Source organism: Streptopelia decaocto (genome assembly GCF_964273445.1).
Source record: "Streptopelia decaocto genome assembly, chromosome: 7".
Taxonomy (NCBI): domain Eukaryota; kingdom Metazoa; phylum Chordata; class Aves; order Columbiformes; family Columbidae; genus Streptopelia; species Streptopelia decaocto.
The window spans coordinates 51,285,042-51,300,711 of record NC_138661.1 but is presented as its reverse complement, the minus strand read 5'-3'; the positions used below and the strand labels follow the sequence as shown (position 1 = coordinate 51,300,711).

At 42.3% G+C, this 15,670-nt stretch overlaps 1 protein-coding gene across 1 annotated transcript in view; it reads right to left on the bottom strand.

Moving 5' to 3' along the window:
* The window catches only part of BRSK2 (BR serine/threonine kinase 2), a gene marked incomplete at both ends in the record, with an annotated part of 313,595 nt that extends 312,541 nt beyond the window's left edge, over nucleotides 1-1,054 (bottom strand). The window contains one exon of the mRNA XM_082058533.1: nucleotides 961-1,054. Within this exon, the coding sequence (XP_081914659.1) occupies nucleotides 961-1,054 (94 nt within the window). The remainder of the gene's footprint in view (nucleotides 1-960) is intronic.
* Nucleotides 1,055-15,670: the final 14,616 nt, after the last annotated feature.

Here is a 15,670-nt window from a genome sequence, read left to right as displayed (position 1 = left end):
AGGAAGACATTTGGGCTTCTTTGTAAGGGTTTTTCTTCCAATTAATGCTCCCCTGCCCTTGAAGTGAATATGCTATCCAAGCAAGCAACAGTAAGTCCAGATCTTGAACGCATTTAGAGGATCTAATTATGTCATATAGGGTAAATGCACCTGCTCTTTCCTAATTCCCTCCCCTCGGTTTCCTCTTTTTAATATTTCTTACCATTGTTCCATTCTGGAAAATCTGCTGGGGGTGAGTTTCATAAACAAGCTTTAAGAAAAATAATTAAATAACCTCCCCTCCCCCCCCAGTCCCTCCTACAAAAACACAGCATAGCCAGAATGAATTCTGCTACCGATGCTCTATTTTTCTTTTATTTCATACTCTACCCACAAAACCCACCAGCCCATCCATCCGTATTTGCTAAATACCCACAGCAGTCACTGCCACAGACATACTGTACATGTTTCCACCCCCCCAACTGCACCTTAAGGACTACACCCTTTTCAATCATGATGTCATGAAATACTGCTGGTGACTCCCCCACTACCACCACCATCACCTCCTTGGTACTACACGCTGTGAACCTTTCATTTCAATATAATTTGATTAAAAAGAAAATGCTCCTAAGTAGGGCAGTGAAGAAAATGATGTGAAAATTCACCACCAGCAGATCACCTATTTTTTTCCTCTGCAGGCACTCTGGCTGTCATCAGAACAACACCCATTAGCAGGAGTAATGAACATAAAGCATCCCAGCTTTTTTGTTTGTTTAAAAAAAAAATAATAAAAGGAAAGTAAATAATTTAAATGAAAACTAAAAAAAAAAAAAAAAAAAAAGGCAAAAATCCCCTATGAATATTATATCCACTAAAACAGCAAACAGGAAAACCTGAACCCTCAAATATACCAGCCCCAGCATCTCACTGGCTGCTACAGCACCTTCCCCCTAGCGCCGGTGCTGCTGCAAAAGAACCAACCTGTCTGTCCTTTTCCTAGGGTTTTCTCCAAACGATAGGGTCCAACATATTGTGCATGTTGAGCTCCGCTGCCTTCTTTCCCTGTTGATGTCATTTCTACCTGGATCTGTAATTCTGCAATGTGTATGTGCTGATGAGCTGGAATTTCTCTCTCTGCAGTTCTTTAAATTCCCACTTTGCAGCTGTGCAAGCAAAGCACTCTCTTTTTGCGTTAGTCCACTTGGTTGCAGATTTTTCTCTTCCTCCTCTTTCTTTCCTCTCTCTCTCACATGCGTGTTTTCTCGCTGGGTCTGCCTGGCACGCTGATGGACGACGGAGTTATTTTAATGTTCAAAGAGGGGAATCTACGATCCAAGCCCAAGGAGCATGATGCTGGTGATCTGAGCTCCGCACGCCTTGTTCTCTCTGGGAGCTGTTCAAGGCAGAGCCAGAGCCAGAGCAGCGGAAGAGCTGCGGCCCGCAGCTGCGATTGACATTGAAAGCAGCCAATCCCGTCGTCTCCCACCTCCTTCTCCCCTCCTCCTTCCACTACCTTTTCTTTTCCATCAGCAGCAGTTGCTGCCTCTGCCTGCTACAGAGCATCATCATCAATGGCAACAGCAAACACCTAAGTTTATCAGCTTACTGATAAGGCACAATTAAATATGCTTTAATGTTTATATTAAGACCCAAACACGGACTTTATATTTCTCTGAATTATCCTCCTCCACTACACAGCTGTACTTAGAGAGTGTTAAAGAAAGGCTGACATTGTGACAGGAAACAGGAAAGGAAAAAAAATCCCCACTACTCTGAAAATGAGCTTGAGAAATTCAGTGATTCTGTTTGATTCTGGAGGACCTAAACCTTCTGTGAGTTTTACCCTTTAGAGAGAGCCTTTGTGGGGGTTGGACAAAGCAAAAAAAAAAGAGGGGGAAAAAAAAAGGCCAATACTGTAACCACTGAACTGACAGACCTGCTTTTGGGTTTAATAGGAGCAAACAGACTTCAGGTCCTTAGATGAAGATTAAAAATGGCATAGCCACTATCTTAATTAGAAATACAGGAGAAAATCCAGGGATTAGATGGCAACAGGAACTGATTCCCAGATCCACAGGTCCTATACTAGCAGCATAAGAAAACTTTCACTGCTTTTGTCCAAGTACTTATGCCTGTGTTTACTCTTCAGAGCTGAAGGGAGAGGATTCTGCAGATATGATTCAAGTTAGGTGCAAGCCTATGTATATTCCGGATTCAGGACCATACAACAGTTCCAGCCGGACTCCAGGGCTATCAAGCTGAAACCATCATCACACACAAGCTCCATTTTTACCTTCTCCAGACAGAAAACTCGTTGAGATACTCTTATCAAATTGCAACTGTGACACAACACACAGCAAGGATTCTTCAGCCAGAGAGGGAAGCCTTGATGAGCCTGTAAAATACAGGGAGAGTAAGTAGAGGGCAAAACTTGGACAAACCTTACCATTATATGTTGCTCATTGAGAGAAAAGACTATTTCCAGGTTTGTTTCTTGTCTTGGTTTTGCTTTCTTTTCATGAGGGGAATTTACCTTTTTTAAATAACTATATCTACAGACAACAACTGCTGATGTAAATTGAAATAAAACTAGAAATTGATTCTTTATCTATATCACCAGCAACACAACTCTACCCAACAGGTTGCAGAGGAGTAACAAGATGAGGTGAGAGGAAACCAGGCCAGTGGACTGAAAGCTTACAGCAACTAGAAGGTATCCTCCTATCTTCTTGAGAAACAAAACCACACCACTTGCTTTGATCTTCACCTCCTTTGCTCTTTATGGTTCATCTTTACTCACTTCCAGACAGTGTGACTACAGTAAACTGCCAGCAAACTCCAAAATACCACAAACTGTCCCCATTCCTCTGCTTCCCTTCAGACCTCGCTCACCCTGTGTGACCTCTCACTGAGCCTCCTGTGCCGAGGGCTGCCTCTACCTTTTGGCAGCAGCACCCTCTGTCCTCACAGGTGTTTCCTTTCCACCCCTACTAAATTCAACTCCAAACTGCCATTTCTCCAAGCTCCCTCCCCCAAATCTTTCATTAAGCATTGCTCTTCCCTCACCTGAGCGCGCCCCCAACAGCTCCTCTTTAATCCTTGCTCCCCCTCAGAGCCCCGGTGTGTCACCTCACGCACCTGAGCCCGCGGTCCCTCACCGAGGAGGGATGAAAGGCAGGTGGGGACACCGATGCCACCAACCGGGTCTGCACTTCCCCGCGCCGTGCACCCCTCCGCTCTGCACACCCCGGCGGAGCCGGGGGGAGAGATGAGAGGAGGCAGCGGGCCCTGCTGGCAGCCACGGTGACATGGCGTCGGCGCGGCAGCGGTCTTCCGGGCAAAAGTGTGTGTGCGGGGTCTGGAGCTGAGGTGGGGGGGAGGGAGGGCTGCGTGGGGTCCTGCTGTGGCGAGGCGCAGTGGAGGCTGTTAGGACCGACGGCTGAACGGGCGGCCGAGGCCGAGGGGTGAGGCGCAGCCTGCCCGTGGCACCAGCTGAACCTGCTCCAGGTGTGGCGCGGGGCGCGGATCTGGCAGCGCTGACAGACCCCGGCGCTCAAATCCCAACCGCGACGACCGGAAACGTCAGGACGGATTCAACAGGACGGTCTGGCAGATCCTGCGACACGGTCGAAAACATGTCTCTGAAACTTGAGGCACAAGGCACCTTCCACACGGGCTGGGCGCGTTGGGGCGTGTGCGGCTCCGCGGCAGGAGCAGCGCTGCCCTGGCCGCTCTCCGCGCCACAGAAATCATGCGTTGGGGGAAACCGAAATCTGTCTTGTTTTCACACCTTTCACTCCACCTTAAATGTTGTGTCTGTCTTCTCCCCTCCCACCCCCAGTACGAAGACATCCCTACACAGACAGTAGGGGCAATACTGAATTGCAGGAATGTGAGCATAACTTTCAGAAAATGGAAAAAAAAAAAAAGTTTAAATTAGTAAATTATCCACATATTAACAATGCACTTAGCATCATTTTAAATTCCAAGATTTGTATTTTAAAGGGCATTTAATAGGTGATTATGATGTCTGTATGTAGATGAACTGTATCTGGGTCATGATATTAATAGAAAGATGAGCAATCGGACAATATTGTCCATCCAAGACTTGTGTATTTTACAGTTTACTTCCATTGGGCATTGGGGAAAATGAGTTACAGACCACAAATGTTACAAATCCCCACCTTCTGCCACAAAATATGTGTCAGTGTCACAGCTGGAATAAGATCAAAAAACTTGGTAAAGTTCATATGATCCTGACTGGAAGATCACCAAGTTTAAAAACAAACAAACATACCTTTACCTTTTTAGTTTTTTATTATAATATTTTGGTTCTATAGGAATATTCTTCTGTATGGCCTGTTGCAACAATTTTGACCTTTTGTCCTAAAGTCTGTCTAAAAAAAAATGTTTAGACACTTATTGATTCCTGAATAATCAAATGCTGCTTATTTTATTTGTTCATATAGTGCAAAATCCCATTTATCTGTACCCCTTTGATCTGAAACTCACTCCTTTGAATCTAGGTTATGTCCCCCTGGTATGAATTACTTATACAATAACTCCCTCAATTATCTGAAGCCCTGTTTATCCAAATGTTTTGATGTTCCAAAAGTATTTTGAATAAACAGGGCTCCACTGTCGTTGGATGTATCAGATATCTTTGGGGATGCATATAGGATGATTTCCCCTGACCTTATTCTGTATCAACTTGTGCTAAAATGAACAGACAGTATAAACTTAAGTGTATAGTTAAGGTATTGGCACCATCTTCAGTATTTTTACTTCTTTCTCCATTAATTATTTTTCTTTTGTTGTCCTCATTAAAGGACTAAATCTCTGAAATTACACAACTCAAGGACCCAACAGAGATGCCAGCAGAAGTTTTCCTTGAGTAAAAAGTGAATAAAAAAGTAATTATCTAGAATTTTGCTCAGTTTTATCATACTTATGAAAGAAAGCAGAGCAAAATTGTTGACATATTTCACCCACTCCCATTGACACTAGCTTATATCTAAATGAAAGTCCTTATGCTCATTTGTTTACTTAGATGCTTGCCATTGCCTTTCTTCTTATTCCTGTGAGGATCTTAAGGGTCAAGATGGATCATGCAAGAAATGAAATTATGCAAGAAGCTAGAGGAAAAAACAGGTCTATGAGGACATTTTATTCAATATTTTCCACTTACTCAGTTGCATGTATTTGTGGAGTTAATAATAAAACTTTTTAAAAGGAACTGTAAGGCTTCCAAGAAAAGACACCAATAAACTTGTGTATTTAACATAGAATTAATCAGTAGTGGTCTCATGGTAAGAAGAATTTCACATAAACTAGGAATTTGTCTCCAATTAGAATAACCTAATAGCTAGTACCAATTATAAGGACATATTAAAGATAAAAATATTGAGCATTCACAATGTCAGGATCCATTATCACATCCTGAATTACATGTTCCATCCACATACCTATGAACACGTGACACCCCTTTGATAAGTGGTATCGGGAATAAAGTATTTTGGGAATTAACCATTGTATAAATACTCCATAATAAACTGAGCCAGGTATTTGAGGGACATTTAGGCGAAATCATAATAAGTGTATTAAGAATAATGATATAAATCTGCAACATCTCCAAACAGATGCTAACAGTCTAAAATTGGGAATTTGTCCCCTTTGCATTAGATATCTACCTTATTCCTAAGAAGACCAGGTAGACCCTAAGAAAAGAAATAAAGGGATTTCAATAGGTGGATGGTGTTTCAAATTCTTGGAACATACTCAGCGTTCAGAAATTTTTTCTACTAGCCACCAAATGCTGAGGAACTTGAACTAGTTAATATTGGTTACTGGAAGACAGTGATTCCACAAAAATTTCAATTTTAGCAGCTCCTAAACTGGTCCACATTGCTCAGCAGAGGCATACCATGATAGTAGTTAGATACTTTGGAGGTTTTCACACAGAAAAATGAACTATTAGCTCATCTTTTTTTCAAGCCAGGTTAAGGTAAGGGCTTGTAGAATGTTTAGTAACAAAACAGATAACTGCTTCCATGGTATTCCTTCCTCTGGACTGGAGACTGTCTTTATTCCTTTGGAAATATTAATGACCTTTTTTCAAGCCTTCTTCTGTCATTACTGGTGCTTCACAGAACTGTTAAACTATTAATAAATAAAAAGATCTTTCCAGCTTAATAAAGCAATGTGAAAACCTGTGTGAAGTTTTTTTTTCATACACTGAGCTTTTTATTTCATAAAGATATGAACGCTCTATGCAGATACATTCATAGGTACAATGTGTGAAGCTTTTGACTGGGTCTTGATGGAAACCAAACTTGGAAGCAATCAGATGCTTCAAGATGAATATGGATATGTGGTCACTGACCTGTCTCTGAGGTACAAGAGACCAAAAGCATGTCTGTCTTGAGTTAGTCAGATCACGTGTTCACCTACCCTAATACCGTGTCTCCAATGGTGCTTCTAAACACAAACTTAGAGAAGAATAGGTCCAGGGCAAGTGTGTATGATTCTTCCCTGTAGTATTCTCTCAGGATCCAATTGTTTTCAGCTCAGGGACTTTCTGAGCCAGATGTCATTTCTGTGTATGCTGTAGTCCTCAACAGATTTCTTTCTCCATGAGCTTGTTTTTTTCTTCCTTTAAAAACTTGACACCATGACAGATGGCCAGCTTTCTCTTCTGATTATATGCATACTTCCCAGAAGAGAGTGAGTCCTTGAGATAAGTACCATCCATTGATTGATACTCAAGAACCCCAAAAATGAAGAAAATTATGAGTGAGGCACCATTCTTGAAATCCTGCAGCTGGATGGAGCAGTTCCAGCTGCAAGGCTACTGCTCAGAAAGCCTAGAAACAGTAGAGCTGAGAGACCAGAGGATTTGGTGGTTAAGATGTTGAAAATAGGTATGTGAAAACAGAAACACACTTTTTGGCTGTGCTTTTCTGTTGTGGGGCAATTCCACCCATTCAGCTTCTGCCACAAAATGCTATCTGTGGTCTAATCACAAGCTGGTGGACTATATCGTAAAGAAGTGACCATTGAGCATGTATTAGCAGCTATCATTAATATTTCATTGTCACTCTAATAATATGCAGTGAAGTTGTATGATGTCAATTGCACTAAATAAAACACATTTTCTAGATTTTATCACGGATCATTCAGTGGAACATTTAGTCAGCCTTCTAGAGTATCCATGCATTTCTCTGCAGAGATTTCAAGTAGGCTAAAAGGTTTTGATCAAAATGAACAAGTAAAAATATTAATTCTCTAGATCACAGGGGATCTTTTACCAAAGAAAGTAAGACATGCAGTTTGAGTTAAACATGCACAGTAGTTTTAGCTATATGTGCAACACAAGGTTTTGATGAAAAAGGGATCAAGATTTACTATACAACTAGGTATGGATGCCTGGCTGGATGCATGTTTCATGTGTGCACATAGGGGTACTCGTGAGATAAGCCAGGGAATGTAACTATTGGGCTGGCAACAATGCAGAAATGAACTGGAGCAATGCAATATGTGTATGTTAGAGGAAAATACATCATCCTTGATCCAGCAGGCTGAGGCAGGTGAAACTGTTGCTACTCCATATGCCCATGTCCGACCATTAGCAAGGCTGAAGATGTATAGCCAGCAGATATACACACACAGCACACATATAAATCTGTGGTGGATGCAGGCGGAAACATAGTGACAGAGGATGAGGGAAAAGCTGAGGTAACTAAATGCCTTCTTTGCCTCAGTCTTTAACAGTAAGATCAGTTCTGCTCCAAGTACACAGCCCCCTGAGCTGGAAGACAGAGACAGGGAGCAGAATAAAGCCCAAAAAATCCAAGGGGAAATGATTCGCAACCTGCTATAACGCTTAGACACACACAAGTCTCTGTGGCCAGATGGGATCCACTCCAGGGTACTGAGGGAGCTGGCAGAGGTGCTCACCAAGCCACTTTCAATCATTTATCAGCAATCTGGGCTAACCAGAGAAGTCTCACTTGACTGGAAGTCAGCAAGTACGATGCCCATCTATAAGAAGGTCCGGAATGAGGATCCTGGAAACTAGAGGCACCTCAGCCTGACCTGAGTGCTGGAGAAGGCTATGGAGCAGATCATCTTCAGTGTCATCACACAGCACATGAAATACAACCAAGCGATCAGGCCCAGTCAGCATGGATTTATGAAAGGCAGGTCCTGCTCAACCAACCTGATCTCTTTCTATGACAAGGCAACCTACTTAGTGGATGAGGGAAGGGCTGTGAATGTTGTTTACCTGGAGTTCAGTAAAGCCTTTGACACTATTTCCCCCAGCATTCTTCAGGAGAAACTGTCTGCTCATGGCTTGAACGGGCATACTCTTGGCTGGCTAAAGAACTGGCTGGATGGCCAGGCCCAAAGAGTTGTAGTGAATGGAAATAAATTCAGTTGGTGGCTGGTCACAGGTGCTGTTCCCCAGGGCTCAGTATTGGGGCCATTTCTGTTTAATCTCTTTATCAATGATTTGGAAAAGGGGATTGAGTGGACCCTCAGTTGGGCAGGAGAGTTGATCTGCTGGAGGGTAGGAAGGGTCTACAGGGTGATCTGGACAGGCTGGATCAATGGGCCAAGGCCAACTATATGAGAATGAACAAGGCCAAGTGCCAGGTCCTGCACTTGGGTCATAACAACCCCAGGCAGCGCTACAGGCTCAGGGAAGAGTGGCTGGAAAGCTGCCTAGTGGAAGAGGATCTTGGGGTGTTGATTGACGGCCAACTGAACATGAGCCAGTAGTGTGCCCAGATGGCCAAGAAGGCCAACAGCATCCTGGCTTGTATCAGAAGTAATGTGGCCAGCAGGACTAGGACAGTGAACGTTCCCCTTGTACTCAGCAATGGTGAGGCTGTACCTTGAATACTGTTTTCAGTTTTGGGCCCCTCACTACAGGAAAGACACTGAGGTGCTGGAAGTGAGTTCAGAGAAGAGCAAAAAAGCTGGTGAACAGTCTGGTGAATAAATCTTGTGAGGAGTAGCCGAGGGAACTATGGTTGTTTAGCCTGGAGAAAAGGAGGCTGAGAGGAGAGCTTATTGCTGTCTACAACTACCTGAAAGGAGCTTGTAGCATGGTGGATGTTGGCGTCTTCTCACAAGTAGCAAGTGACAGGACAAGAGAAAATGGCCTCAAGTGCACTAGGGGAGGTTTGGATTGGATATTAGAAAAAATTTCTTCTTGGAAAGGGTTGTCAGGCATTAGAACATGCATCCCAGGGAAGTGGTGGAGTCCCTGTCCTTGGAGGTGTTTAAAAGATGTGTAGATGAGTTTCTTAGGGACGTGTTTTAGTGCCAGCGGGGCTGGACTCCATGATCTTGACTGTCTCTTCCGACCAAAATGATTCTGTGATTCTATGATTCTACATATACCCATATACACTACATATCTACTACATGTCTACATGTCTGGACACACAATTTCTAGACAGACTCTTGGAGCACTTGTGAATATAGGCAGCACTGGTGTACTTACCTTTATCAACTCTCTGACTCAGCAGGATGGAAGTCCGTTATTGAGAATATATGTATATATGCACAAGGGGGATGTCTCCAGCAACTGCACTCATGCAGTCAGTCTGCCGAGTAGCTGGCCCCTGGATCCCAGTCTGCTCAGTCACTAGCACCTGCACATACAAGGCAGTGCAGCCACGCGTCACTTCTCCTCTCCACGCCCCCACTCCCTTGTGCTCTCACCCCTGGACATGCACAGGTCCTCTCACACCCAGAACTGTCCCTTAGAGACCCCCTCATGCCCTTGCTCCCAGGTCACTTCACCTCCTCACCAGCTGGTTTGGCTTATCTTCACTAGCGATCACACACACGCACACATGCACACACGCACACACAGAGTCAGTCCGCATGTCACAGACACGGAGGCCATCCAGCCTGTGGGCTGTCTCCAGCTGCTGGACTCACACCCTCTTACACATCTGCACATAGAATAAAGACTCCTTACCCTGGAAATATTTAGAAAAGAGTTTAATAAGAGTACAGGACAGACTGCACTGATAAGGCACAGGGCGTAGCCCGGCAGCCATTCTGACTATCAGCCCTTTTTACTCACCCCTCTGTTTCACCACTCCTGTCCCTCCTCAAATCACGTAAGCCTCTCCCTTTCTCCACCTTTGATTCCTCCCCTAAACATCCCATAATAAATCCTGTGTGATCCAGAAATGCTTTTCCTTTTCACCCTAGGCAGTCAGCCCTTTATCCGGAAAGCTGAGCGGAGAGTCCTTGATGTGGATTCCTGCCATCCGCTGTGGTCCTGTGCTCATCTAGGATTGTGCTGATGGCCCCTGTGATGGGCCTGGGAGTAGGCCAACAGGGTATTATTTATCCTGTTGTCGTCTCTCTGAGCGCCTTCATGGGCTTTTACACACAAGCCAACATTGTATATGTTATAGAATCATAGAATCACTTTGGTTGGAAGAGACCCTTAAGATCATGGGGTCCAAAACCATGTCGCTAAGAGTGTCATCTATACATCTTTTAAACAGCTCCATAGATTATGACTCCACCACTTCCCTGGGCAGCCTGTTCCACTGCTTCACGACACTTTCCATGAAGAAATGTTTCCTAATATCCAATCTGAACCTTCCCTGGCACAATTTGAGGCCATTTCCTGTTGTCCTATCTCTTGCTACTTGGGAGAAGAGCACAACACCCTCCATGCTACAACCTTCTTTCAGGTAGTTGCAGACAGCAATGAGGTCTCCCCTCAGCCTCCTTTTCTCTAGGCTAAGCAAGCCCAATTCTCTCAGCTGCTTCTGATAAGACATGCTCCAGACCCCTCACCAGCTTTGTTGCCTTTCTCTGAATTCTCTCCAGCACCTCAATGTCTTTGCTGTCTTATGCTGTTGGATAATTTGTCTTTTAAGTACAAGAAGCACTTGGTTCCTTGGTTACACTAGCCTGGCATTCCTGCCGCAGGGAGAATTATAGAAATGACCCTCAGGCAGGAATTGTGATCTGGAGGTGTGCCATACCTCTTGGAAGATAAGGCATACTGGCATTTGACACATAGTGGGAAATAGAAAAGTGCACAGATTTGTAGTGATGTAGCACTGACTGGGAATTTGAGAAGAGGACATCCAGCCTTGGTTCCCACAAAATACTGGAAGGCACAGTCAGAGGTGAAAACATGCCAGCAACTGATGGCAGTTGCAAAATGATAAGGGGTTTCATGCTACATAAAAATGCACTATCACAGGTGTTGGGTAAAAGATGAACAAAGAGATTGATGAGGTGAAAAAGTATGACTTCAGCCTTTTTATTCACAGAAAACAAAAAACATTACTCAAAAACAATAAAAAAGAGTGCCAAGATAAGCAGTATGCAAAGACAACAAAGGAGCCAAGAACCTGAGGCCACTACGCACCAGTGACCAGACCTATGTCTATTCATCAGATTACCACGCAAGTGCAAAAGATAAGCTTCTAAGGAAGACAGGTCACGTGAAGTAGTTCCTGACTTAGGACAGTAGTTGGGATGAAAACTTCAAGGCAGGTGTAGGTTGGCAACACCCAGCACACCTGAGAGCGGAATCAAGCATAAGGCAATAAGAAGAGTTTCATCTGATGGAAGAAAGTAAAAAACTGATGAACAATTTGAGGGGTCAAAAGGATATTGCTCAGCAAAAGGAAAACAGCTGTAGAATTCTTCTCCCACCAGTTGCACTATTAATTGGTGCAGGTGGTTGCTTATACTGGCCAAAATACTGGGTTTAAATCACAAACAAAAATCAACATAATTTCCCTTAAAATGTATTTCCTAACTAAAGCAATCATTTGTTCAATCAGAAAAAAAAAAAAAAAATAACAAAACTAACAAACAACATATAATGAAATACTAAAACCTCCCTGAGTAACTGAATTTTCTTTGGAGCCTTTCTGCTTAGTAACAAAGAGGCCTGAACGTTCAGAATGGGAGCACCAGATACTAGATGGAATATTTATTAGATATTAGAAAAATATTATAGAATCATAGAAACATTTTGGTTGGAAAAGACCCTAAGATCATAGAGTCCAAGCATTACCTAGCATTGCCAAGTTCACTGTTAAATCATGTCCCTAAGAACCTCATCTACGCATCTTTAAAATACCTGCAAGGATGGTGCCTCGACCACTTCCCTGGGCAGCCTGTTCTGATGCCTGAAAACGCTTCGGTGAAGATTTCTTTCCTAATATCCAATCTAAACCTCCCCTGGCACAACTTGAGGCCGTTTCCTCTTGTCCTATCACTTGTTATTTGGGAAAAGAGCCCAACACCCTCCATGCTACAACCTCCTTTCAGGTAGTTGTAGACAGTGATAAGCCTCCTTTTCTCCAGATTAAACAAGCCCAGTTCCATCAGCTGCTCCTCTTAAGACTTGTACTCCAGATCCTTCACCAGCTGTGTTGCCCTTCTCTGAACTCTCTCCAGCACCTCAAAGTCTTTCTTGTAGTGAGAGGCCCCAAACTGAACACAGTATTCAAGGTGCGGCCTCACCAGTGCTGAGATTTTATTTGTATTACTAGATACTAGAACAATATTTAGACAATTGAGCTATGCTAATGCTGCTAACATAAAGAGTACAATTAGTATTTATCAAAGACTGAAAAATCCAGCTCCAAAATCTGTGAGGTATTGAACAGTGCAGTCCAGAATACTGAGGGCTGAAGCACTTGTGCTGCCTCCACAAAGAGCAAAGAATTGTAAGAAGGGATTTCAGGCTCTCTAAAAATCTATGTTTAATGGCTTTTTTTTTTTTTTTTTAAGGTAAAGGAAGTTCTGAAGTTTCTGTAGAACCATTCAAACACCAGAGGGTCAGAGCTCCTACCTGCATAGGCGATCCAGCTTTTCAGAGAAAATGCCAGCCTGTTGGGAAAGCCTCTAGCAAAATAAAACAATACACAGTTGAAAGTTATGAGGATGGCCAAAAGGTGAACAGCAAAGTGCTTTTTAAAATACCTACCTGCTGGCAATATAAAAAGCTTAAACAAACTATTGCATTGTAGTGATTAAATGATTCAGCTGGAACACGAATAAAGTGTTAAGAACTGGTTGAATAAACAAACTTTGGAAAATAGGACTCTGTCCTGTTACACAAGTTTTGCTTTTGATTTACTGCATGAGCTTGGGCAAGTCGCTCTGACCAAGAATTGCCAAACTAACTAGTGAGTTTATGTGCCACAGATATTTACCAGTCCATTGACAGAGGCTGTTACCAAAAGTCGCAGAGCCTCTGCCCTCCTAAACATCAGTCCTATTAAAATTAGCTAAAAATAGGCAGCCCAAAACTGAGATGTCTCAAATCCCATTACTGCTCTTAGCTTCCTTTTCTTTGTTTCATTCCTTTTCAGAAAATATTTCCAACTCACCTGTTCTTTATGGTATACTTGAAGATCCTTGAAAAGGATGCTTGAAAAGTCTGAGATTCTTGAAAAGTTGTATTAATATCAGGAATGCATTCTTCACATATTATTTAGTTTTTTTCACCTGCCTAGAAATGAGAACAACAAATGCTCCAACAGCAGGACTGAAGGATCATTTTTTTTTTTTTTTTTTAAATATGATCAGTTTGCACTGACTTTTTCAACAGTTTTGCTGAAAAGCTGGGACAAAACTGCTCTGAAGAATACTTCATGAACCCCATGGGAGTAGCAGCGCACACATTAGCATGGGTGCCTTCTTCAGGTTTCTCCTGCCAAGACAAAAGTTGTTCTCTTAGAAAAGCAGTACATCAGATCACCTGCTTTTTTTTCACTGTGGTTAGCAGGTCACGTACACTTAAGGATGGATTGTGCCCTCTAGGCATGGGCTTGCCTCGGATACAGTACAGCATGTACTGTAGGAGGAGAGTCCTAGACGGCTTTAATTTTTTCTCTGCCTTTTCCACCATCATCTTTCTACATACTTCGTATATGTTATCCTTTTTTTGTGTGTCCAGAATTTCAGGAAATGCTAAGAAAATTACCTCAATAGATATAATGGGTTTTTTTGAGAGCTTCATAAGAGCGAAATTCCAAATGCCATCTTTACTCTTTATACACCTAAATCTGAGTACGAAAATCTCTAGGCAATGATTTACTATTACACAATCAGATAAAAGCCTGTGGAATTTCCACAGTTTGTCATCACCTGAGAGACTTTCCTTCGCCTCTTTTCTTTGCACATCTCCTGAGATGGAGCTGGTTGATTTCAGAATGGCTGATCTGTAAAATACAAAATGAGAAAAGAACCCGTATTCTGGAGAAATCAAAAACCATTTGCTAAATCTACAATGTTCATTGTGGCAAGGTAGAAAAAAAGTCTCTAGGGCTTCCCTTGTGGCAAGACTCGCATGACACTTATTAATAAAGAAAAAAGAACTTTGAATTCAATATATGCCCTCATCAGCTCATACACATAGCTCCCATTAATGTTGATGAAAATTACATGGATACCGTGATGGGACAGTAGACCCCTGGTTGAGTTAGAAGTGTCTGCAAGAAAAAAAGAACAAACTAATAGTGTCTGTACAATGTATTTTTTCCCCAGTGCTCCAAAAGATGCTTTTAAATATTCTAACTCAACAGCAGTTTTGTGCTTTTTTACAGATGGGAATTTTCAAACCCTGAGTTATTTCATTAGGTAATACCACTGGTATTTAAAATGTCAGACTCAAACTGCATTTCCCAGTGTGAAAGCTGAATACCAGTGCCTGAAGGAAAGTTTTATAGCATCAATTAACTGCAGCCATTTGTAGAACTGACAAAGAGCTGCGTAAAAGGTTTATTTTGACTTTTAGATGTGAGTATTGTGCATCATTTTTATAACGTGCAAGCCAACAATGATGTACTTTGTTATTGCAGGTCAGAACAACTTCACCCCAGCAGATAAATCACAGAGACTGACATTAGAAGTCCCAGAACTTCCAAGTCACAGGAAGAGGTATTTCATTGAGTTTTCCATTTGTCCATGAAATGAAGAACACACAGCTTATGTGGAAAGAAATACTAGTAAAACAGCCTGAACTGGAATTGTAGAAGTAAGCAAAACACCTGTAATGAAATTAAATGGGGATAGTGTTGTATGTCTCTTAAAAGTCTGAAGACCAGGTCCTGAGCCTAGACTTTTAAACAATGCATCAAGTAAATAAACATCGGTGGTGGTAAAGTCAAGATATGGCCTTAACACTGTTTCTATTCTGGTGGACATTTTTGCAAAAAAGAACACTTTTCAAAAGGAGAATTCCTGCTGCACCTGTGTTGTTCACACTATAATTTACAGATTATTAAATTTTATGCTACAGTTTGATGTAGAAGTCCAAACCTGAATAAAAGCTGTATCTTAAGAAGTTTTGGTCAGGTATGTGACAATCTCCTAGTGATGATTCTCCCCAGTTCACAGAGACAGACTTGTTGGTACAGAAGATAAAATACTTTACCCAGCATAATTTGAGAAGTCTACGACTGAAACAGGGTTGAAAACAACTTTGGAGTGCCAATCTAGCAGCCACCAGGCATCTTTTTCTAATCTTCTTTCTTGCCAAAAGCCATGAAATCTTGGGACACTGAAAAGCAAAACCAAACCAAACCAAACAAACCCCAAACCAAAGAAACTTTCTGCTAAAGCTTAGCAACTTAGTATGTGTCATGAAGTCCATCTGATTATTGATGATGTGAACTCAAGC